This window comes from Rousettus aegyptiacus, unplaced genomic scaffold (genome assembly GCF_014176215.1).
Source record: "Rousettus aegyptiacus isolate mRouAeg1 unplaced genomic scaffold, mRouAeg1.p scaffold_m13_p_11, whole genome shotgun sequence".
Lineage (NCBI taxonomy): Eukaryota > Metazoa > Chordata > Mammalia > Chiroptera > Pteropodidae > Rousettus > Rousettus aegyptiacus.
Window position 1 is genome coordinate 21,996,480 of NW_023416286.1, and position 23,194 is coordinate 22,019,673.

Consider the following 23,194-nt stretch of genomic DNA (forward strand, 5'->3'; position numbering starts at 1 on the left):
CACAACTTTCATTTAAAGTTTCTGCTTCGATGTAGTCTATGTCACTATATGGTCAAAGCTTCCAAACATAATACACTTCTTTTTGACAAGAGGATACCAAGTAAATATTTATATACGACAATAAATTCTACCATAAGTTTTTATTTTTTCTTAATTATTTGTGTACCTAATGCTAACTTTGCTAACATTTAAGGAGATTTGTCAAACACCTTTAAATACTAAATGATCTAATTTGTCAGTCAATCTGTTAATTCCATTTGGTTTTCCCCTAGAGATCTTCTTCCCAGATATTTCCATCTGCTTATTTCAGTACAAATTATTGACCGAGCCTGCGTCACTGGGATAATCATAGAACTTCCCATCAACATGTCTGATATTGGATTATGTTTCCTGGATCTCACGTCTTCTCTCAAAGAAGTTTTGTGTTAAAAGGTCACCAGGCAGATTATGAGATGTGCTACGTTTTATCCTCACTATTGTAACTTAAAAATAGTTGGATTATCTTTGGCCATAAGGTGCCTATGCTCATTGTACACAGATAACAGATGAAAAATTGTATTTGAAAAAATGTATTTTGGGAAATTTATTACATCAAAACTTTTTTTTTAAACTAATGGCTTGTTTAAAATGGCTCTTTGTGTCACATTTTTTAATGATTTTTTTTTATTAAATGATTTTATTGAAATAGTAGTTTCTTGCTAATTCTGAAAGCATTATAAGCCAAAATTAAAATGCCTGAGGTTGTTTTATATTTCTTATTTAGAACATAATAAGAAATTTTTTTCTATAAACATATCTATGATTATAATTCTTTAATGCAGAATTCTTAATTAAAAATTACAAAATAAAAATAAATATTTGCATATAGCAGATGAACCCCAAGTTAACATTTGCTAAAGGAATTGCTGTATTTATTAAAATAAATTAATGAATTAATTTTTTTTAGTGAGTAAATTTCCAAAGCAAAACTATGACCAGTTTGTTTACACCACTTATTAAGCAATTGTTTCTTTCAGATCCTCAATAAAAGGGCATGTCCTCATGTAAAGCCTTAAGCAATTGCTTCTTTCAGATCCTCGATAAAAGGGCATGTCTTCATGTAAAGCCTTGCTGTAAATAGCATTACAACTGGGAGGTAGATTAAATCTAGAAAATAATTGCCATCGAGTTCAATATTTTTGTTATGAAAACAAGAAATCATCCAAATACGTAATAAGGTTTCAAATATTTGAAATGCAATCTTCCTAAATCGATGACACTTTTAAAAATTTGTTTACGTATTTTTTTGTTTATATTGATTCTCTAAACATATAGAATCATCAGCAAAAGAAGGTGATTAGGAAAATATTAACTGGCAAACCAGTTAGCATGTTATGAATAGTGAGCAGGATTTTCCACCTTCTCATAGAGCCCTAGAATTCTTGTTTCGTGTTGTTGGTTCTTTTCAAAGTCTTTCCATTCTTTAGTCTAAGAACTTCTTTTTTCTTTACCCTCAGATCAGTTGATAATAGAAAAATTAATGCTGAGGGAAGCAACTTACCATGTCTCCAAGAGTCCCTGAACAAGAGTTCTTAGAAGGTATGTCAATTCAAGGCCCTGGCTGCTCTTTATCCAAGCTATTCTCAGGGCTATGTCTGAAGCTATGTCTGAGAGATGAAGTCATATCTCCCTCTGGGACAAAGAGGTGGTTTGTACCCTTAACTCTGGGACCTTTATGTTGTGGAAATATATGTTCTTTTATTCCTCTAAAGAGTGCTGTATCGTGCTTGCTGTTGTTCTAGAGGGCACTTAACATAGCTAAACTCAAACTAAAAAATCTGTCTCCCCAGGAATAATGGGTGTTCAAATCTCACATTAGGTATAAGCCTTAGTTGGATTGCTTAGATTCTCCACCATGTGAGATTACATGTGAGGTTCATGTTCATTTGAGGTTCAGGGACCAATCAGAACTTGAATGGAGTTTATACACAGAACATGAGGTTCCTTCTCCCATTTTTGGGTCTTTCTTTTCTGGAATTCACCCATCCATTTCTAGTGGCTGTGACTGACCCAAACTCTGTCCTCTAGTTCTTCAAGCCATCAAAAGTAAAATAGTTTATCTAAATGTTAGAAATGTCACAAGATGCTCTGGCTAAAAGCTATTAGAATGAAAATTTTACTTAATGCTATTTCTTTCTCCAAAGAGTTAACTCTTATCTAGTATCTGCCTGAATTTTTGTCACTCTCCAATGCATTCGGTAGTTGTTTTTCAAATTTTTCCTAGAGTTAATTATCTGTGAAAGATCAGATTGATAGGAAATATTCTGCTGTACCAGAGCTGGAAACTCTGTTCTACTGTAATTGAGAAAATAAAAATTTTAAAGAAATCTTGCTACAATCAATCCCTAAATATGCTACATCCTTGCTTTTCATATGCACTCCACTTTCACTTCTTTATAAGAACCACTTTCATCTTAAAAAAAACACTGTTAAGCTTTTATGACATTCAATGAAAAGGTAAACTTATAACAATAGTAAAAAATAAGATAGGCATCTCATCCAAGCAATGATACAAACCCTATTTAATTTGTAAATAAAACCTAAAAATAAAATCACTTCTTCCATTAACAATGTCATATACTTTTTAAAATTCAAATTTAGGACTTGTAACTAAACTATTGACTAAATCAAGTTTTAGAGTTCACATTTCTGGAAAAAGAGGCCTACCACTCCCTTCTTACTGTTTCTGTGTAGCTACAGTGAGTTTTAGGATGGCCCAGTAGGCATTTGAATAGATTCATTTCTATTATACACACATACACATTTTACTCACTTAGGAGACATGAGTTCATTAAGTGATAGTAAACTTGGTTTAAAATCAAAATATGACATTTCGATTTTAAAATAAAATATTTTTAACCTAACACCTTCATATAATTTTAAGAAGCATCAGGTAAAGCCGTTATTTTAAGAATTGGAAAAAAACATTATTTTATAAATGAATACTGAAGTTGATAGCATTTAATCTTCTGGAGGATTTTAAGATTTTTTGTATAGTCTCATGTACAGTAAAATATTACTACATATGTTTAATCGACTTGGTTCATTTGAGTTAGTAAAGATGCAGAACTAGGAAATGTATTCAAATGCATGCAGCTTTAATTTTTTCAAGAGTACTCAGTAAATAGCCATAGGCTAACAAAGTGTTGTCTACTAGGAGTCCGCAAGAGGCATGCTAGCAAGAATGTCAATTGTTCAGCATTTTCGATGTGCTCGAAGATGATTTGAAAGCACGTAATCTCATTCTCATATCTCAGATACCTCTGTAGTTTGCCTATCTTTTCTTTAGAGAATAAATCAAAAGTAAACTTTCCTCTGGCACAACATTAATGTAGTCCCATTGTTCTCTGTATGATTTCCCATTAATTTAACAGACTTCATTTTCTTCGGAACTTCCTAGGAGAAAAACAGGGTCCACTGAAAATTATTATAATATATAAACAATCAAAATTGTGTAGTGTGCCAGCTGACATGGGCACTTTTAATATGCAATACTAGTCCCCATTGAGGAAGGTGATTGGTGACTTGATTGTTTATATTGCCCTTCTTCTGTTAGGATGATTTTTGCATAAATTTTTAAAAGGTGCCTTACAGAAGCCCACTGCTAGCTCCCTATTGTGGAAGCCAAGATTGTGGTCCTGAGTTGGGCCTGCGAGGAGCCACCGGCACCTGGGAAAGACACCGCCCAAATCCAGAAATCATTTCAAGAAATACACCAATCAGATTCTGAAGGATGGGAATCTTCAAAAGATCTGAGAGGTAATCATGAACATTTAGAATCAGAACTTTTATTTTCAAGTACCCTTACTGGCATCAGTTTAAGAAATTACTCCACTCCTAGAAGACAGAGAACCTAACAAGCACTGAGATGACATAAAAGAGTATACAGAGTTCTATGGGAACACAAATTATCAGGAAATTGCCACGTGATTACATTTCAACTTGAATTTAAGATTCTGGAAGTCCAGAATAAGGAGAAATTATCTTCTGTTATTACTGACCTCAACATAACAATGGAACCCACCACATACTCAGAATTAAGTGAATTTGTGTCTAGAGCAGAAGAAAGAAGAAATCTGTTCATGTTTTTTTGAAGCCCACACTTTTTTATGGAGTGCTGTTAATATTGTAAACGCACATTTAAACATGTTAAGGGACCATTTCCTACTAAATGAACCAACACTCCTGGGAGAAATGGCAAATAACAGGTCAAGGCCAGGAAAGTATGAGGTGCGCCTGAAACAGCTCATTGCCAACAGGCATGAAAAATCACTGAAGACGTGTGAACAGAACATAGAAGCCAGCATGAACACAATTTGAGCACCTCAGAAAGAATAACGATGACAATGGATTATAATATGTCAAATGCAAAATCTTTTTTTTTTTAATAACAAAGAAAAGAATGTCAAAAGGGTCAGAGCTTTCTTTTCCTATAGAAGAATGTCGACTAATGAGTACAGAAGGAATCATAGAGTTAGAATGAAACCTCCAACGTAGTGTCTTAATTATAAGAAGGAGAAGATACCACCTTAACCAAATGTCTCAGCATCACCAATAATGGGCCAACTCAACATTGTGTGCTTCTAATCTGATGCAAAAATAAGTACATGACACCACCTGTGTGAGATTCTTGACAAAAATGTTTTACCTAAATCTAACCATGAAGAAACAATCAAACAAATAAAGATTAGGAGACATTCTATAAGATAACTGGCTTAAATCCTTCAACAAAATAAAGGTGTGAAACACTCAAATATGCAGGGAACTTATACTTTACAGAAGACTAAAGGGTTAGGATGTAAACTCAGATTAGATCTTGAATAATACACACACATAGATAGCAATTTAGGACATTGCTGGGATAATTGTTTAGGTAGGACATTGTTGAGAAACCTGAATATGAACTGTATGTTAGAAGATACTTAATGAATGTTAAATTTCTTAAGTTTCATAATGTGAGAGAATATGATCATTGTTTCATGGTTATATAAGAAAATGTCCTTGATCTTAGATTCATATGGAAGATTCATACAGAAGTGACATGTTATAATATGTGTAACTTATTTTCAAATGGAACAGACTATGTCTCCTGCAAATATGTATGTATGTATGTATGTATGTATGTATGTATGTATGTATGTATGTATAGATACGGATATGGAAAGAGAAATAGATAAAATAAATGTGACAAAATATTATTAATTGGTGATTGTAGGTGAAGAGTATATAGATGTTCATTGTTTTATTCTTCCAACTTTTCTATAGTCTCATAAATATCGCTAAATACAAAGAAGAATCAATGCCAAATATTTGTGGAAAATAAGGTAATTTTCCTTAAGTTAACTTTAACTCTGATTTATTCTTAACTCATGTTAAATATTTATATGTAAAATTTATTTTAAGTTAATTTAGAAGTTACCCTCAAAGGGATTCTTAACCTACAGTACATGAATCCCTAGAGGACTTGGAAAAGGTTTTATAAATCTTTTGATGCATGCACTGTTTGTACATGTGCATTTTTCTGTATAGAGAGTTCATCATAGCCTTTATCATATCCTCAAAGGGGTTCATCCTTCAAATAGTTAAGAACTACTGCCTTAGAATGGATTTACAATTTATGATGCATTCTTTATTCTGAGTATCACAATAATAGTTAAATTAGCATTTAGGACAGTTCATATATAAATTGGGTAATTGTGAACATAATTCTCAGCTTATTCAAAACAAAGTAATTTTAGCAGGTTCTAATTTATAAAAGATTTACTCATATCAGTTGGTAGTTTAACGGAAATTTATTTGACCACAGAGATTCTGTTACTTAGAAACGCAAAATGACATTTTAATAACATGATGTATTTCTTTTCTTTTCCCAACAAATGTGTGTTTAGTGCAATCGTCTGTTATTTTTAATACAATCTGCCTCTCCTTAGAAAAAAAAATGAAATAAAAAACTGGCTTATATAATAGTCTCTATATGTAGAAAAGTTGCATTAGAAAAAAAGCAATCATATTAAATTTTATAAAATAATTTAGAAACTCTACTAACAAATTATTGGCAATTATTCAAATTTTATTACAATGAAAAAGGTAGCCCAATTTATTCCTTCATGACCATGAATGATCTTTCAGAATCGCTTTTAAAATGCAGATTGCTTTAATGCACTTCAACTTTTGCCATCGCTGTATTGTCTTCGTTATTCTGAAGTGAGTTTAGATATTGCTTTTCCAAAGATTTAAATTATTTTTTACACACATAGAGCTTCACAGAAGCCCTGTGAACCAGTATGTGTGGCTGGTTATTATTGCCATAATTTGGAAAACTTCTGGAACAAGACTTAAATGAGGTCATGGGACATTTTTACTTGAAACTGAGTCATTAGTGTTATTTAAATTCAACTTTCTATAGTTTCTAAGAAGAATTTTTACTGCTTTGTCATTCTTGTTTCATTTCATGCCTAAGGATTGTAGTTGAGAGTGCCTTGATTCAAAGTTTGTATTTCTCTATATATTAGAAAAAAATTTGCTTCCCTGAAATTGTTTTATTTTTCATTATTCTAATATTTATTCTGGTCTCATTTAATAACCTAAGCCTGCAACTAAGACTCATATTTTCTACACTTTCGGATATTCTTTTGAGTTTCTGTCATACATATTCTCTCTACATATTCTAAAAATATCAGTGTTTTCCAAAATTCCTCACAATGGAAATTCTTTTCTCTTTCTTCATTTTATGCTTGTGTGATTTCATTCATGGTCATGTATTACCCATACTATACTTCTGCAGACTCAACTCATGTATTCGAATACCTACTCAACATATCTATCTATATGTCTCAAAAGCACAAAGACACAAATATCTAAAGGAGAATTCATCACTTACTACCTTAGGCCTCTAGAAGTCCATTTCTCTCTGAATGACATCATTCGCTGTCACTTAACCCCACAACTTAGTCATTCTCACTTTTATTCTGTTGCTGTCCTGCACAGATATAGTATAATGGTGTCCTTTTGGTTCTTTGAGCTCGTTTCATCACTATGTCCACTTACCTTCAGTCTATATGCATCATTCTTATTTCTTCCCTATGCTATTTTGAGACCACTGTTTCCGTGTCTTCAGGCTTAATATTCCTGAATTGATTCCATACAACATCAGCAAAGTGGACTTTCTAATGCACAAATCTGATCATGTCGGCCCTTTAAAATCTGGACCTTGATCATCTACCCTTGGTCTAACCTCTTGCCCACTCATGCTCATGTATCTTTTAATCACATAGAGCTACTTGCTCCAAGTATTACTCATTCCTCTGTACCTCGCAACTTGCTCTGGCCTCTACTTCAAATACCATTTTCTTCCACCTCTTCTCCTACACACATGCACATTGGTATTACTTCCTCATTTTCAAGGCTATATGCAAACATTCCTTCCTGGTGAGACTTCTCCCTAACCCCAGAAACCTTGTTAGGATACAATGCTTACTGTTATTATTTTCTATAGCATCACTGATCACATGGTATTATAACTGTTAAGTCACGAAATGAATTCTTTGAATAAACCATGTACTCTTTAAGGTTATAATGTCTATTTCTGTAAACCTAGCACTTTATAGCATGAACTGGAGCACTCGGTAGAAACTTAAAGTACATAATTCCTTTTTTGAATAATTGGATTCTTGCTTAATACTTCAGTTCTCTATTATCTTAACTCAATTACTGTTAATAACTTTATTCTAGCATTTTTATTAGTGGACTTAAGAATCTATCTTACTTTTTTATATTTCTGTCATCTTGGGGGTTATTTTTACACTCTCATTTCTCTTTTGAGGTACATTATGGTAACTGTTCTAATAGCCTAAGAATATTTTATTTTTGTATCTGTAAAGATAATATACTTCATGACTAAGTTTTATGTTTGGACTTCTCAGATTTATTTTATCTTTTGCTTACTGTTTTTAATATTTTCATAATCAACTTTTATGGTTTTTTCCTGCTCTCTTTGACATCTTCTGACACATTTGCTTTAAGTCAAAATATTTTACCAGTGTATTCAATTACTTTCACTTCTTCTATTTTTTAATAATTTATGTATGTTCAATATATTACTTTTCTCTTTCTTTAGTGCATGTACATTATTAGACTTTTAGATTACCTTATTTCCATTTGATAACTCTCAAATTCTGCCACCCGGTGTCTCACTATAAGATTTTTATTGACAAAAAAAAGTTTGACACCAAGCCCGATATATTATCATACAGGAACATTTAGTTGGGAAGCATTTTTCTGTATATGAAAAATAGCCTGAACTGACAAGCAAATATGATCTTTTTCAAAAGTAATATCTTTACACAATCTGTATTCATTTTCTATATTGATATTTTTATAAGATGTGAATAATCAATAACTAGGAAAATAAAACTCCTTTATACTGAAATAGCCATGAACTAAATTTGAACACATGGTTGTTTCTAAAATAGTTTTTGTCTTTTAAAATATATATGTAGATTGTGTGTAAATACCTATAATTTTTAAATTGAAATTAGCTATTTATAATTCCTAACTGTATAAATTTAGTCATTTATTGCTGTATATGATTATATTTTATGTTCCTGCTTTAATGTACAGCACACCTACAATAATTATTTTTAAATATGCAAAACTGAAATTTTTATATCACAAATTCTAGCTGTCTTTAACTTCACAGTTGTTTAAAGAGTCGTGTGTCTTAGAACTGGAAGAAATTATTTTATTCAACCTCTGCATTTAGATATATAGGTTTTATTATCCCTATTCTATAGATAAACCTGCTATAGCCAAAAGGAGTTAAATCACTAAGTCATCCAGGGAGTATTAGGAGTAGCTATTGGGAGAATAAGGGTTCTTAATCTTATTCACTAGTGTCTTGGGCAATGCTAATGTAAGTACTTCTAATTGATATTCATCAATTTTGCCATGCCATTGTTCAAAATATATTTGTCCTTAATTTTTTACCATCTTTTAGTGTTCTGAACTTGATAAAATGATTTCATATGAATTTCTCTGATTACATTTATATTTATCTCTATCAACTTCAGAATTCTACTTTCATCCATAAATATTTATCGGCCTCCTATTCTATGCCATGTGCTCTGCAAGGTAAAGAAGTAAAGCATAAGCCATCATCCACAGTCTAGTGAGAGATACAAACAATTAAGCAATTCCATTAAAAAAGTTCCTCCACACCTTGTGTGCAATGCCGTTGCATAACAGTATGTTAGAGAGGCGTCTAACGAAAATGGGGATGGAGAAAAGAATAATGACCAAGACAAGACCTACAGGTCAGTTGAAATACTCAACTGACCTGAACAATCATTTTCTAGGAATAGAAAGTACCATGCACAGATGTCATGGCACGCCTTGGTGACTAAAAGTAGTTTAGAATGAAATATTAAGGTCATAGAATATAAAAACACTGTCATAAAAGATGTGACTGAATGTGAACAGGGGTCACATCAATATAAACTTTGAAATTCATAGATGAGCAGTTAGATTTTATCCAAAGACAATAAGGAGCAGAGAGTTAACCTCTCATTCTAACGTCCCATAGTGAGAAAACCACTCAACATTGTAATACTCATTCTTGCTTTCCAATTCCCATTCTGGAGAGACTTATCTTTTTGGTAACCATTCTATGCAGAAGTTTTTCAGTTCTACATATATCTCCTGGTCTTTCTATTCTATGGCCCAGTGGCAACAATTCCGAGTTTAGTGTTAGAACATGTAATAATTACAACTTGAATATCCAACTGTGCCTGGGACTGTGATAATTGTTTTACATTTGTTATATTGATTTATTGCCATAAAAACTTATGATATAGTCCTTTTATACACAAATTACAGATGAGAATATTGATGTTCAGAAAAGTTAAGTAATTTATCAAAAATTGCATAGCTAGTAAAACTGTCAGTTTAATATCCATTATCTTTTCATCCCCATACTATTTTTCCATACAATGTGATTTGCAAAATACACTAGAAATTTAATATGCAAAACTTAAAAACAATAAGTGTATTTTACAAGAAGTGCTTATTTGCTAAAATCTTCAAAGATATATTAATACCATTTAAGATATTTTTCTAATAAATATTCTTTTTTAAAAAAAACATTATTTCATCATTCAACACATAGTCAACTCAATTAAACCAAGAAAGCCACAGATGGAGTTTAAATATTTGCTGATCTCTTTGGCTCCAATTTTTCTCTATAGTCTTAGGTTTATAGGCTCTGTGTTTCCAATACCAATGTCTGTTTTACATTCACTTTATGAAACAGTAGGAGTGAAATACAGTAAAATCTAATATTGAAAAAATTAAACCTTACTGAACAAAAAGAAACTACTGTTGAAATTGAAGTAGCCAGAACCATTATACAAAAGTTTTTTTCTTCATGTGATAATCAAAGTCCATACTCTAAGTACCAAATTGCAATCATATAGATTTCATAATTTACGTCAGTGTAGGGTCTTGAAAACATATTATTCAAAGTGTAGAAATGCTGAATATTTACAAGGTTACTATGTATATTACAAATGCATGTAAGTGTTAGTATTTTCCATGTGTGCACACCTTAAGATTTTATATAGGAGTAGAATTTGCCTTCACAGTTTTTCTTATGTTCTTTCTGATTAAGGCCGCCCAGCATTATTCCGGTTTGGGAACCTGCATGTTCTTTTCTTGGGTTCCATTGTTAATTATACTTCTGACGTCATATTAGTACAGTTCTGATCATTGTCCCCTAAATGTATTTCTTTACTTTTGCTCACCATGGAATTAATATATTAGTTTACTTCAAACTCATAATCTTACTCTAACATTTTTTATTCTAGTCATCTTAGCATATTCCTAACCAGAAGAACTCAAGATCACCTGCAAGGTCAGAGAATGCATTTCCCACTCCCTTTCCAAGATCACTCATCTCAATAATAAACAATAAACGTTTATTAAACATTAATAAAAATTTCCATTTTTCTTATTTCTTATCTACTTTAAAACCTGTACTCTATTCTTTATAAGCCATAGTTGTGTGTATGTGTGTGTGTGCATATGGGTTTCATTCTATGTGGTTTTTTTTAGTCCTAGACACAAGTGTATGTGTACGCACACACACCTGAAGTATTTGGAGTAAAAAAAAAAAAAAAGCGTATTTAAAGTTAAAACTCTCTACCACTCAGAACTGACCAAAATTATCAATATCAAATAAAAATTCTTTTAGAGCAAAATGTGTAGTACTTCCTCTACTCTATGTCATTTCTACACTAACTACCCCAAAGAAAAACACCTAAAAGTTTGATGACGATATTAGCTCCTCTCAGCAAGCTTCAAAATATTCTTCTGATCACCATAATTACATTTTGGGAGGACTATGACACATAAATAATTACATTCAGAAAATTAAAAGCACTAAATGGTTGCATATTATCATGAGAGCTCAATTTTAAGAGTCATCTTTGAAGTCTTTCCTGTATATGAAGATGACTGGGAAAGCTCCCTGTAACTACATGTTTTGTTTGATGGTTCTGTTACTGATAATACGCAGGTGACACTTTCAGTATGTATAGCTTTTTTTTTTTTTTTTTTTTTTTTTGCGACATAAGACATTTATATACCTAAAATAAAAATGAATATGTAGTAATTGACTAGAGCTTGAATTTAAGGTAATAGACTAAACAATGAATTTCTAAGCACTCAGAGGAAAGAATGTAAGGAGTACAAATTGCAAAGGGCCTATGGGCTTTGCAGAAAGGCTGTGAAATCCTTTACTTGCATACGAAAATTTATTGCAAATGGATTTTTACAGCACAGGGATTTTACTTAAAGAGTAACTCAAGACTCAGTGTGATATTTAGATTTAATATTTTACAAGCTATGTAGTTAACTTCTTTTAAGTCCCTGGAAATGCAAACATGAAGTAGTTTTAGCTGAATAAGTGTAGCTTTTTCATTCCTTATGGTTTTAGAGGTCAGTCCAGTAGAGTGTAGCAGGAAAAACATAGGATTTGCTGTCAAATCATTGAGGTTTCCATCCTAGATTTACCACTCACCAAGGGCCTCAGATAGTTTAGCAAAGTACTCAATAAAATGGAGAGAAAGTCTTTTAGTAGAGTTGGGATACTATGTACATAGTAGATGCTCAGTAAGTGTTAGGTAACTTCTATTATAGGAATTATGTAAGAAGAGTCTGATTTTATACTAATGTGTCTTCATTTTTAAAGGGAAGGAAAAGACCCTTTAGAAAAAACTGATTTCTAAAGTAATAGTCATTAACTTAAGTTTCCTCTTTGATTTACAGTCTTTAGTAATGAAGCTTATATTTTATAATTTTTAAGTACTTAGAGAGGCAACCTGACAAAATGAGCTATCATAAAATGAAAGGTGAAGATATCCTTCCTACTAGATTTCTAGGAAAGGATTTTTCTAGTTGTTTGTTTAATCTGAACAATTAGCCTATAACCCCATGATTTCTTTTGAAGGGCAGCTAAATTTCTTTGAGAAATCTTTAAAGCTCAATGTGATGTAATAAAGGGAGCAAGATTTGACTTTGTAAAACCTAAGTTCTACTCACAATTCTGTTTTTACTATACATGTAATCTTAAGCAAGAAACAAAATGTTCTGTATAATTGGATCAAAGCAGTTGTCATGTCTACCTCACAAGAGTACAAGGATCAAATAAAGTAATATAAACATACATTATAGCAGTGTGAAAGAGCTTTCCATCTCTTCCATTTTACCAACATGAATTTCTCAAAGTTCAGAAAAATTTGCATTAAAAAATTCACAATATATGCATGACTTCTAAAATGTCATACTGTAATTTGTGTTTGGGTTCCAAACTGAAAGCCAAAACAAAGACAGCTGTGGAGGTTTTTCGTGGGCAGCACATTTGGATGGGTAGTTTTGCCTCATCTGTTTGACACTTCACAGGGGAGGAGCTTACGAATATAATTTAAAAAGTGAATATAAAGGAAAAGTGAATGAAATAGACGCAAATCAGCTGAATACTGTCTGCCTCTTCCTGAGGCCTCCCACTGAGCATGAGCAGCAACCTGTAATAATCAGGCAGGCAACTTCTTTTCAGAAAATTGCTCAGAGCTGCTCTCACCGACTAGAAACCAACTTGTATCTATTTCCACAGGTTTCCAGTCCTTTGCCACAAACTTCAGCATGTGAAATCGTCTTCTTTCTCCTCAGTTTGGTAACCAATAGAAATCCCCTGCTCTGTTTCCCAGCAACTTATCTAAATTTAGGGGAGCCACTTTCTCCATCTACCTGGACTTATTTTCTGGGCAGCTTCTCATTGCTGCACATGTCTCATGTCCAGGTATAGGAAGGGGATGCAGAATAACTCTAAGGCCTGGGCACCTAAGAAGTGTGTCTTTATGTAGGAAATTCATCTTTATGAAACTCATAGTTCATCAAGGTAGTATGGAACCTTAAAGAAATTGCAATTAGATTAAATTATTTACATATCTAGTGTGTGATTTGAAGAGTACCAAAAATACAATAGCAACAGTGAACCCACCTCACTTCTGCCAGATTTCTTTGAAACTCTAATTCTTTCCTATTAATTTCAACTCAGTGGTTAGATCATTTTCTCTACAAAGACAGCATGTTAAAAGGCTTACACAATGCCTTAAATATAAAGCACACCAACCCACCCTAACCTACCTCATAACCTGTTGCCACATGTTAATTGTGTTGCTTTTTTAGCTAAGAGAGTAGATATAGAACATTAAATTGAATACGGAGGCCAGCAATATGGGACAGTAACATAACCAGGAAAGTTGAGACTAACTAAGGAATCACAGTGGGGAGGTTAGAAGAAAAAAAATTCCGAGTTCCAACGGGACAACTGAAGAGCCTTTACAATACATTTCATATACTTAATAATTCTATTAGATGATTTAATCTGTTTAATAGAGGTGATTCCATTAAATGATCACCCTTTTTTCCAAATAAACATATTCCACTCCAAAATGTAAAATTCATTTTTAGAGAGCAATACATGCCTCTTAGAATGATGTTCTTTCGATGATCCAAAAAAGAACCTTACACCTAGCCTTGAAAAGATTGTCCACAGAAGTGTGGCTTCTCTGATATTGCTGGAAGTTATATTCTGAAGTTTTAAAAAGTTATGTGCATTAGGTTAAGAGCTGCTAAAGAGAAGACTAATTTTAAGGACAAAGACATGTTCAGTTTCCCATAAATCGATCATAGTCTTTCCCAACATGGGCTTCATATAGAGACACAGATACTAAAGGCCAGTGCTGCTGAGCTGACAAGATGGCAGAGAAAGGCACTGCAAGTGTGCTGTGTCACTGCAGGATCTTTGTTGTTGTTGTTGTTTTTAATTCAGAGAAATGACCTTTTGTGTACTGTTTTAATAATCAGACTATTTTTGCAGCTGCTGATAACAACCTGCGAAAATATTGGTTGGTTATAATTTCATTTTGCATTTTCTAGTGCTATCTTAATTTAGATATTTGAATTAGCATGGAGGAGGAAGGAAGGGGGAGAGAGCAAGAGTGAGAATCACACCATCTGTAAATTCTAAGTAATGATTCACAATAAATTGATACACACAATTAATGAAAATTATAAGTTGTTATGGTTAATTTTTATGTGTCAGCTTGGTTAAGCTATGGTCCCCAGTTTGACCAGACACCAGTTTAGATGTTTTTGTGAAGGTTCATTTTTAGATATGATTAGCATTTGATCATATGATCGGTAGCCTTTGAGTAATGCAGATTACCCTCCGTAAATGACCTCATCCAATCAGTTGAAGCCTTAAGAACAAAGACTGAGGTTTCTTGAAGAAGAAGAAATTTGGCCTCAAGACTGCAACATAACAACACGGACTGAGTTTTGAGCCTACCTAGCTTGTCCTGTGAATTTCAGACACAAGACTGTACTGTCAACTCCAACCTGATTTTCTGGCCTACCTGTTTGCTCTGTGAATTTCGGACTTGCCAGCTCCAGAGAACTCATGAGTCAATTCCTTAAAATCATTTATATATTGTCCTTCTCTGGAGAGCCCAAATATACAAATCATAGCTCATCATCTTTCAAACAGACTTTCATTATGGTCTCCTGACTGGCATCCCTATTTCTTGCCTCCAACCTCAGTTTATTCTCCTTAGTATTTTAAAATAATATTTCCAAAAGGCACCCTATTCATGAAATCATTTTTTCATTCTGTGATGCAATTAGGGTAAATTGTAAGTTTTTAAATATACTATGTAAGGTGTTAGTCTTGTGCCCCTTGCTTGTTCCTTCTCTCCTCTCTTGCCACTGAAACTTTCTCTACCTTTTAATCTCCAGCCTTACAGAACCACTTTGGTTTCTCCAAACTCATAATACTGCTTTTCCATCTGAGCCATTGTCCACGCTCTGTCATCTGCCTCCCGCGATCTTTCCTCTGGCCATCATCTTCTTGACTACGTGGAATATACTTTTTCATCTTTTCTAACTGAACTGAAACATCACCTTATGCAGTAGCTTAGCCCAGTACCTTGACTCAACCCTCTGTACCACCCTGTATCTGTGTATCTGATTGTACATCACCAATCACTACACCTCAGTCTCCTGGAACTCTCATTCTTCTCTGTGCCCTCAGTACCTAACCCATCAGTTGTCACAGAGCTTGCCCTAAATAAGACTATACTGAATGGCCTATAGCTTTAATCTCTTTTGGTTCAGATACTTTTTTATTTTCAGTAAAACAATTTTATGATTAAAAGTAGCCAACTGGACCCGGTTTAGATGATTCCGATTTTGTTGGCAGCATCCAAAGCATCATAGCCAGGAGCTAGTCTAACATATATATGCCTTCCCGCCATCAGGCCTGATCAGGGTGTTGACTTTGACCATATCAATGCCACAGAGCTTCTTCACAGCCTGTTTGATCTAGTACTTATTGGCCTTGATATCCACAATGAACACAAGTATATTGCTGTCATCTTCATGGCTGACTCAGTAGTCAGGAGGGACATGATGATGGCATAGTGGTCCAGTTTGTTTCTCCTGGGGTGCTCTTCTGAGAATATTTGGGATGCCTTTTGAACAGCAGTGTCTTGAGCTATCAAAGGTGGGTGATGTGCACATACGTATCTTTTTTTCTTTTCTTTCTTTCTTTTTTTTGTGGCTGTGAACACCTTTCAGCACCACTTTCTTTGCCTTCAAAGCCTTTGCTTTGCCATCTGTTTTGGGAGGGTCAGGGGTTTTCTTCTTTGCTTTTGGAGCCATCTTCATGAAAAGTGGTTCAGATACATTGGAATTAAATTTTATAATATATTATTTAAATTAACATCTTTCTTTAGATATCTCTTGTCCTCACAGTTCAAACAATACAAAGATATTTTTCTATTTGTTCTAGAAAATATAAATAATTACAAGATATATAGTCATCCCTTTGGTATCTACAGAAGATTGGTTCCAGGACCCCTTGAATATCAAAGTTCATGGTTTTTCGAGTCTCTTATATAAATTTACTTAGTATTTCCATAGAACCTATATCTTCATATAGGCTACAGCAAGGTATGTCTACACATCACTTCATTTACTTGGATTCAGCACAGTGCTCAATGCTTGCCAAATTCAAGTTTTGCTTTCTGGAACTTCCTGGGATTACTTTTCTTTTTTTTTCTAAATATTTTGATTGGTTGAATCCATGGATGTAAAACCCGAAGATAGAGAGGGAAGACTATAGTATTCAGACAAATATATATAGTATCATTCCTACTTTAGGGATAGGTACTTCTTAACTATGAAATGTACTTCCCAGATTTAGAGTGTATCTAAATAATTTAGACATAGGAACATATTTAAATTCCAAAATGGTATTCATTTTTAAAATGCCTGACATTTTATGGGGTCATTTTCTTTTAAAAGCAGACTGAACTTTAAAAAGGAAATGAGCATGATGATGACTTTTAAAGTATCTTTTTTAAAAGAATATGGTGGTACGGAGTTAAAAGACCTTGCTGTTCTAGCATAGCACACTCAATGTTTAGCAAATGAGAAAGCCAAAGCCCAGGGATTTTGAGTGAAGTGAAAAAGGGCACAAAGCTGGTGAGAGGCAGGGCCTAGACTACAATTCTGCCCTGGAGATTGTCATGTCAGTTGCCTCTCATTTACTCCAGGCACTAACATAAGCTACTTAGAGTTAAAGGAGAAATTATATTAAACATCTTTAGTATTACATGCAAAATAGACAAATGCTTCTAATTTTTGCATATATTGCTATTTTCAGGCAATATTTTTCTGCCATGAAGTCTAATTCACTAAAAGAAGTTTGTGTTTGCCAATCAATTATTTCTAAAGCAATTTAAGCATTAAGGAATCACTCATAAGTACTGGATAGAAATATAAATCATTCGACATATACTGAACAATATCCCCCCACTCAAAATCAACATTTTATAAACTTACCAAGTATCGATTTTTCACGGAACTAATACCACACATAGATAACATTAAAAGATAAGACTCTTGTGTAATATGACTCCTAATAGATACTTAAAAGACAAAGCTAGAATATATAATGGACTCTTTTTCCATCCCAAAGTCTAAGAAAATGAAGAAAATTTAAACACATCAAAACATATTTATTTTGTGAGTTTTTATTTGTACTTATTTACTTGGTCTTTCTCAGAAAATGTTCAGAATTTGGAAGAAAGGTAGACTTATTACAAGAAAGGAGGAGAAAAGTATGTATGATAGAGATTATATGAGTGATTCTGGAGGCCAGAGAGCAGTTGAAGAGAGGAAGACAGAGGGAGAAAGAAAAAGGTGGAGAAGAGATTGTAATTGTAGTAAAAGAGGTAGAAGTTAATAGGAAAGGAGATAAGGAAAAAAGATGGCAAGGAGATGTATATCTCCAAAGTTCCCACAGAATTCATTTTCTTTGAATAATCCCACTTCGCTATGAACATACCTTTTTTGTCCTTTTCAGTAAAGAGATAAACTATTCGCTTTAGTTTCCTAACCTTTATCTTTTATTCCATGTAGTAACTATTTTCCAGGATTTCGTCTGCCCTCTTTGTCTCCTGCCACTTCCGTCTCCACCCTAGTCCCAATCCAGCTGGGAGGTAAATGTGGCTCCAGGTCGGTGCCTTCACATTTTTCTGTACTCCTGAACGTGCTTAAGTACAATAGGAAAGTCAAATAAATGTCTTTCTTCTCCCTTCCAATCTGCCTTTCTCTGCACAGGTCCAGCCACCCTTTCTCTACTCCTCCTCCCTTGCATTTCCTCTTATACTATTTTTTTTTTTTTAATTTTTAAAATTTCGATACAGTTCAGATCAGCATGTCTGGTTCATTTTAGCTCCTTCATTGCCAAACCAGGGGGCAGGGACTGCTTCAGTTTCTCTTCCTTTTCTTTGTCTGTGATGACTAAGGTATAAAGGCATCTGCTGCATTGAACTTTACACTTCACATTATCCTTATCTTTTTTGATCTTGACAGATTCGGCATCCTTTCCTCTGGCTGTGAGCAGGAAGTCCTTGATCTCAATTTTGTGAGGTGTGGCTATGAGGGTGGAAAGTGTGTGGCTGTACCTCGAATTACCCACCTATTCCCCTGGATCCCGCCCCAGAGACACTCACCTTCTTTTACTATTTTATTCTTCTTTCTCACAGAGGAAAAAGAAATAGAACATTTTCATAGAATGCCACCCCCTCAAAAAGGAATATAATTTTGCAAAGACTTTTATGGATTGTGCTTCGATTCAATAGATTGGGAGCTTAAAATCTGTATTTGACAAGTCGTGCATTCCTACATAATTACAGCATTCTTTGGGTAGAGTTTTAAATTCTGAAGCTTAATTCAAAGCGATTTTAACAACTTGAAATGTTAAATTACTTGTGAGGAATGTTCCTTATGGAAACTCATAGCTGTAATAGAATGGAATTTTGTCATAAATAATAGGAAAAGTGAGATTTTCAGAGTATTTAAGGATATATTTGACTTACCTCTTTTGTTCCATTAAGAGACATTAGAATGGCTTCGGTGTTAAGAATTACTACAAAATCGTTTCAAAATCTGTATATGATAAAAAATAAATTAGAAAAATTGGGCTATTAACATTAAGTAAACCCATGCATCAGAATACAAGTGCATTTTATTTATTTGTAGCAGTTATTGCAGTAATTTTGAGTCTATGCTTGGAAGATTTTCTACTGTAAAATAATAGAAATAAGATCTTGATGTGACAATTAGATTATCATAAGCATTAGAAAGTCCTAATTAGCATATTAAAAATCAGTGTGTGTCCCAATATGGAAACCAATCAAAGAAACTCAACTCTTCTATATGAGGAAGAATGGAATTTCTTTTCCCTCTCATTTGACATCTCCATTATAATATCCTCCTCCTTCAAGGCTGAACTCCAGAACTGTCTTAAATTTCATTTTTGTCTTTAACATATAGTTCACAGACTAGATATAAACTTCCTTCTACTCTCTCTATTGGGAAAAGTTCCAAATTAGTATCTTCCTACTAGATCTGTCCAACGAGATTTGAATTTATGGAGGTACTATGTGCCCAGCAGATCTACTTAGGTAACCCACAGACCCACCCAACTCAAGAGGTGAAGATAAATGGACCATCTTTCTCGTAGAGACCTGTAATGATAGAATTGAGACAATATTCTCTGTCTCAGTGGATGGTGTTACCATGAGAAACCTATTCCCTCTCTCGTAATACCACATCCAATCAATAACAAATTTTTCTGCTCTCAGATTCTCCTGATTTATTAAATCCACTCTGTCTCAGATCAAGGCTCCATCATCTCTCCTGTGAAAAACTGTGGTAGCTTTCTGACTGGTCTTCTCATTTCCATACTTGGTTCTTTCAGATCCACTCCCGGCAAAGCCATAAGCAGGATCTGAAATTTCTCTTATAGAGCACATGTTGAATTTTGCCTCTTGATCCAAATGATGAGTCATTTGGTTTAATAGAACGTTTGGTCCATTCACACTTATCTACATTTATTGATGTGACACAAACATTTAATCTTAGTTCTATCATTACAGGTTATATTCTTTCTATATACAATTTGCTTTCTCTACATTTCTTCTGATAATTTAGATGTATTTTTATTCTCATGCTTACACTATAACTATAATTTTATGTAATATCCTAATGCTTTTTTCTCTCTAGTTTCTCTACCATAAGAAAAATTTAAGTAATCTACTTTCCTTCCCCTCGCAATTATTCTATTTTCTTAATGTTTATCTTTATGTTATTTAGGTATAACTGATATTTATGTTACCTGATTTATGAGTTTTGAATTATATCTTTTGACCTTCAGCTTTATAAATCCACATCCTTGAACAATCTCCCAACTCTTCTCTTCTTCCCTCCTCCAAAGCTCAGCCTTCTAAAGACATGTAATTCTGACATTGTCAGGACTTATAATTTTTACATTGTTTTAAAACCACAATTCTCACACTGATTTTAGTCTTTTATCCTACATTTAATTAGATTCAATGCTCACTGCCAGTCTTAATTAACTTAATATTGGCTGTATTTTATCATCATTTCATCAAAGACCATGGAAGCTATTCATTGATTTCTTACACGTTCAAGAAGTGTTTGCTGCTTTTTTAGACATTTTACTTGCTTTGGTATAAACTATTCGGCTTATGCTTTTTTTTTTTTTTTTTGAAAATTTTATAGGTATATTATCTTTTAGTCCTGATTATTGCTGTGAGTAACTATAAAACTAAATTAATTATTGCCTTGTAAATGACTTGAATTTTACATGTCTGCTTAGGAAAATATCATACTTAGTTATTTTATTAGGCTATGTCTCAACTGAAATTATTCTCTTAATTTCTTGAGGATATGTTTAGTCCATTTATTCTGTAGATTCAAACTTTCCCCTTTTTTCTGAAAAAAAATTATCTTCAATTGTATTATTAAAACATTTCCTGTTCCTTGTTTTTTTCTTATATTCAGATACTACCAAAAAAGTGCATTTCAGATTTCTTGCCAAATTCTCTCTCATCCTCTTTAACTCTTCATTTTGGTCCCATTTCTTCTCTAGCCCATTCTCTAGTGAATTTTTTCATTTGTTTTTTCTTTTCTTTTGTTTTTTAATTTTTAAAAATTTATTTATTTTTGGCATTCTGTAAAGATTCCATTCCATGCCGGTTATATCTCGATTATTTCTTATCTTTGAGTCTTGGATCATTTATTAATGGGGAAGGCAGTGATGAGGTGGCTCCAGGCCATGCTTCATATGCTCCAGGCTGATTCTTAATGAAATATTATGACACAGGATTTCTAGTATAAATATAGTTTTTAGCCTTTAAATTTCTCCAACCTGTTTCTTAGAAGCAACAAAACCATTCATAATGTCTAGTCACTCTCCTCCATCCACATTGTTTCACTGAATGAATCAGCTTGTGAAATTATAGTCACCCACATCTACTCTTCAATAAGCCCAGGAGTTTCCAGCACCAGCCTGGCATCCCTGGTATGTGCTCTGGGCTGAACTATGTCCCCAGAAAATCCATATGCTGAAGTCTTAACCTCCAAGACATCAGAATGTGAACTGCATTCGTGAGAAATCTATTGTAATAAAGAAAAAGGAAACTAAAATTGAATGAGAAAAAAATGTAAACACCCAAGTTGCCTGACGGGTTGAGGCGTTCTACTATCTTGTGTAGTTCTTTAGATATGTTGCTTTTATTACTTGTGATCATAACTAGGATATAATTTTCTTAAAAATAAGAGCCAAGTGCTATATATTATACATATGTTATAAAGACATAGTGGTTTAGTTTGACTACTTTTGAATCCCCACCACTCACCCACTCCCTCCATAACTTGGTGTTTACTCTATATTGAGTAGTCAACAAACATGTTGGTTAATTAACATATATACACATATACATACACACACGGAGACAAAGACAAAGACAGAGACAGAGAAAGGCAGAGGCAGAGACAGAGGAAGAGTGTGCTGGGGGTAGGGGAGATAATCTCCAAAACACTAAGTGATTTATAGACATTACTAAATCCATGTGAAAATCATAAAGAGTGAGATCTCTGTCTTCATTTTTGTAAACTGGGACATATGGTATGTAAATGTCCAGTGCAAAGTCATTGCCAAGTGACCTGGACTTAGGAATGATGTTTCAATACTTATTTGTCTATAATTTACATCTATTATCCCTGAGAGGACCTTTGTAACTTTGGGGTTATTTCCCTTTCCACCTTCTTATCAAGTCAGTATGACTTAAAGAACCACTAATGGGGCTCTAATTGAATAAAGCAACAATTCTTTGATTATTGCTTCCTCGACTTTCTGTCATTTCCCAAAATGACCTTACTCTAAAAGGTTCACTTTGAGGATTATTTATGTACAAAAGGTTTCCTTAGACAGTACTTAACTTCCTGGCTTTTTCTCCCCCAAACTGTAGATCAAAGCACTAAATTTCACAGTTGGATTTAATTTATTTATTCCTTTGATTTACTTCACAGACAAATTTCTGTTTGAGAACAGGCATACTCTCTTATCTGAAGCTTATAACTAAGAGTCATGTTTAGATAAAATATCTACCCTTAAAAGTATATTGGTATATAGATTTTAACACAAAGTAATACAAACTATATTGCATTGATGCCCAGAGAAAATTAGAAATATACCATGAAAGCAAAGAAAGCACAGATTAGAAACATTCATATCAATTTCCCAACTTCCTTTGGTTAATTACAATCAATTAACTTTCCATGTTGTTATCGATGCTAAATCAAATAAGCCTTGTAATAACCAAAGAATCGACATATAACTGATCATCTCTGCTTAGATATGAGTCCCACTAATTTTTGCATATATAATTTATACAACGTAAATGTTCTCATTAAAAAAATTTAACATCTTAAGTAAATTATCTACCATGCTAAAATTTTCATTTACTGCCCATCTTACTAAAATGGCCTTGTAAAAACATGAGTTTCTCATTAACAGATGGATTTACTATTTCATTAAATCCATGATAATTTTCTGTCACCTCTTCCTAAGGGAATTGGATTTAAGAGTTAAATTTTTCAAACTGAAGTAGATACAAATAAATGGAAGCATATACCATGCTCATGAGGAGGAAGAATCAACATC

General features: G+C 33.3%; 2 protein-coding genes and 1 pseudogene across 2 annotated transcripts in view; 1 reads left to right on the plus strand and 2 right to left on the minus strand.

The window, feature by feature from the left end:
• Positions 1-4,214, plus strand: part of LOC107502673 — a 76,995-nt pseudogene extending 72,781 nt beyond the window's left edge.
• The window catches only part of SGCZ (sarcoglycan zeta), a 781,719-nt gene that overhangs the window by 645,958 nt on the left and 112,567 nt on the right, over positions 1-23,194 (minus strand). The window lies entirely within an intron of this gene.
• On the minus strand, positions 11,638-20,015 carry LOC107502682 (60S ribosomal protein L38-like). Its single transcript, XM_036228999.1, has 2 exons — positions 19,875-20,015; positions 11,638-18,640 (listed from the first exon to the last, which is right to left on the minus strand). Exons 1-2 carry the CDS (start codon positions 20,013-20,015, stop codon positions 18,386-18,388), a joined length of 396 nt encoding a protein of 131 aa, XP_036084892.1. The 3' UTR covers positions 11,638-18,385.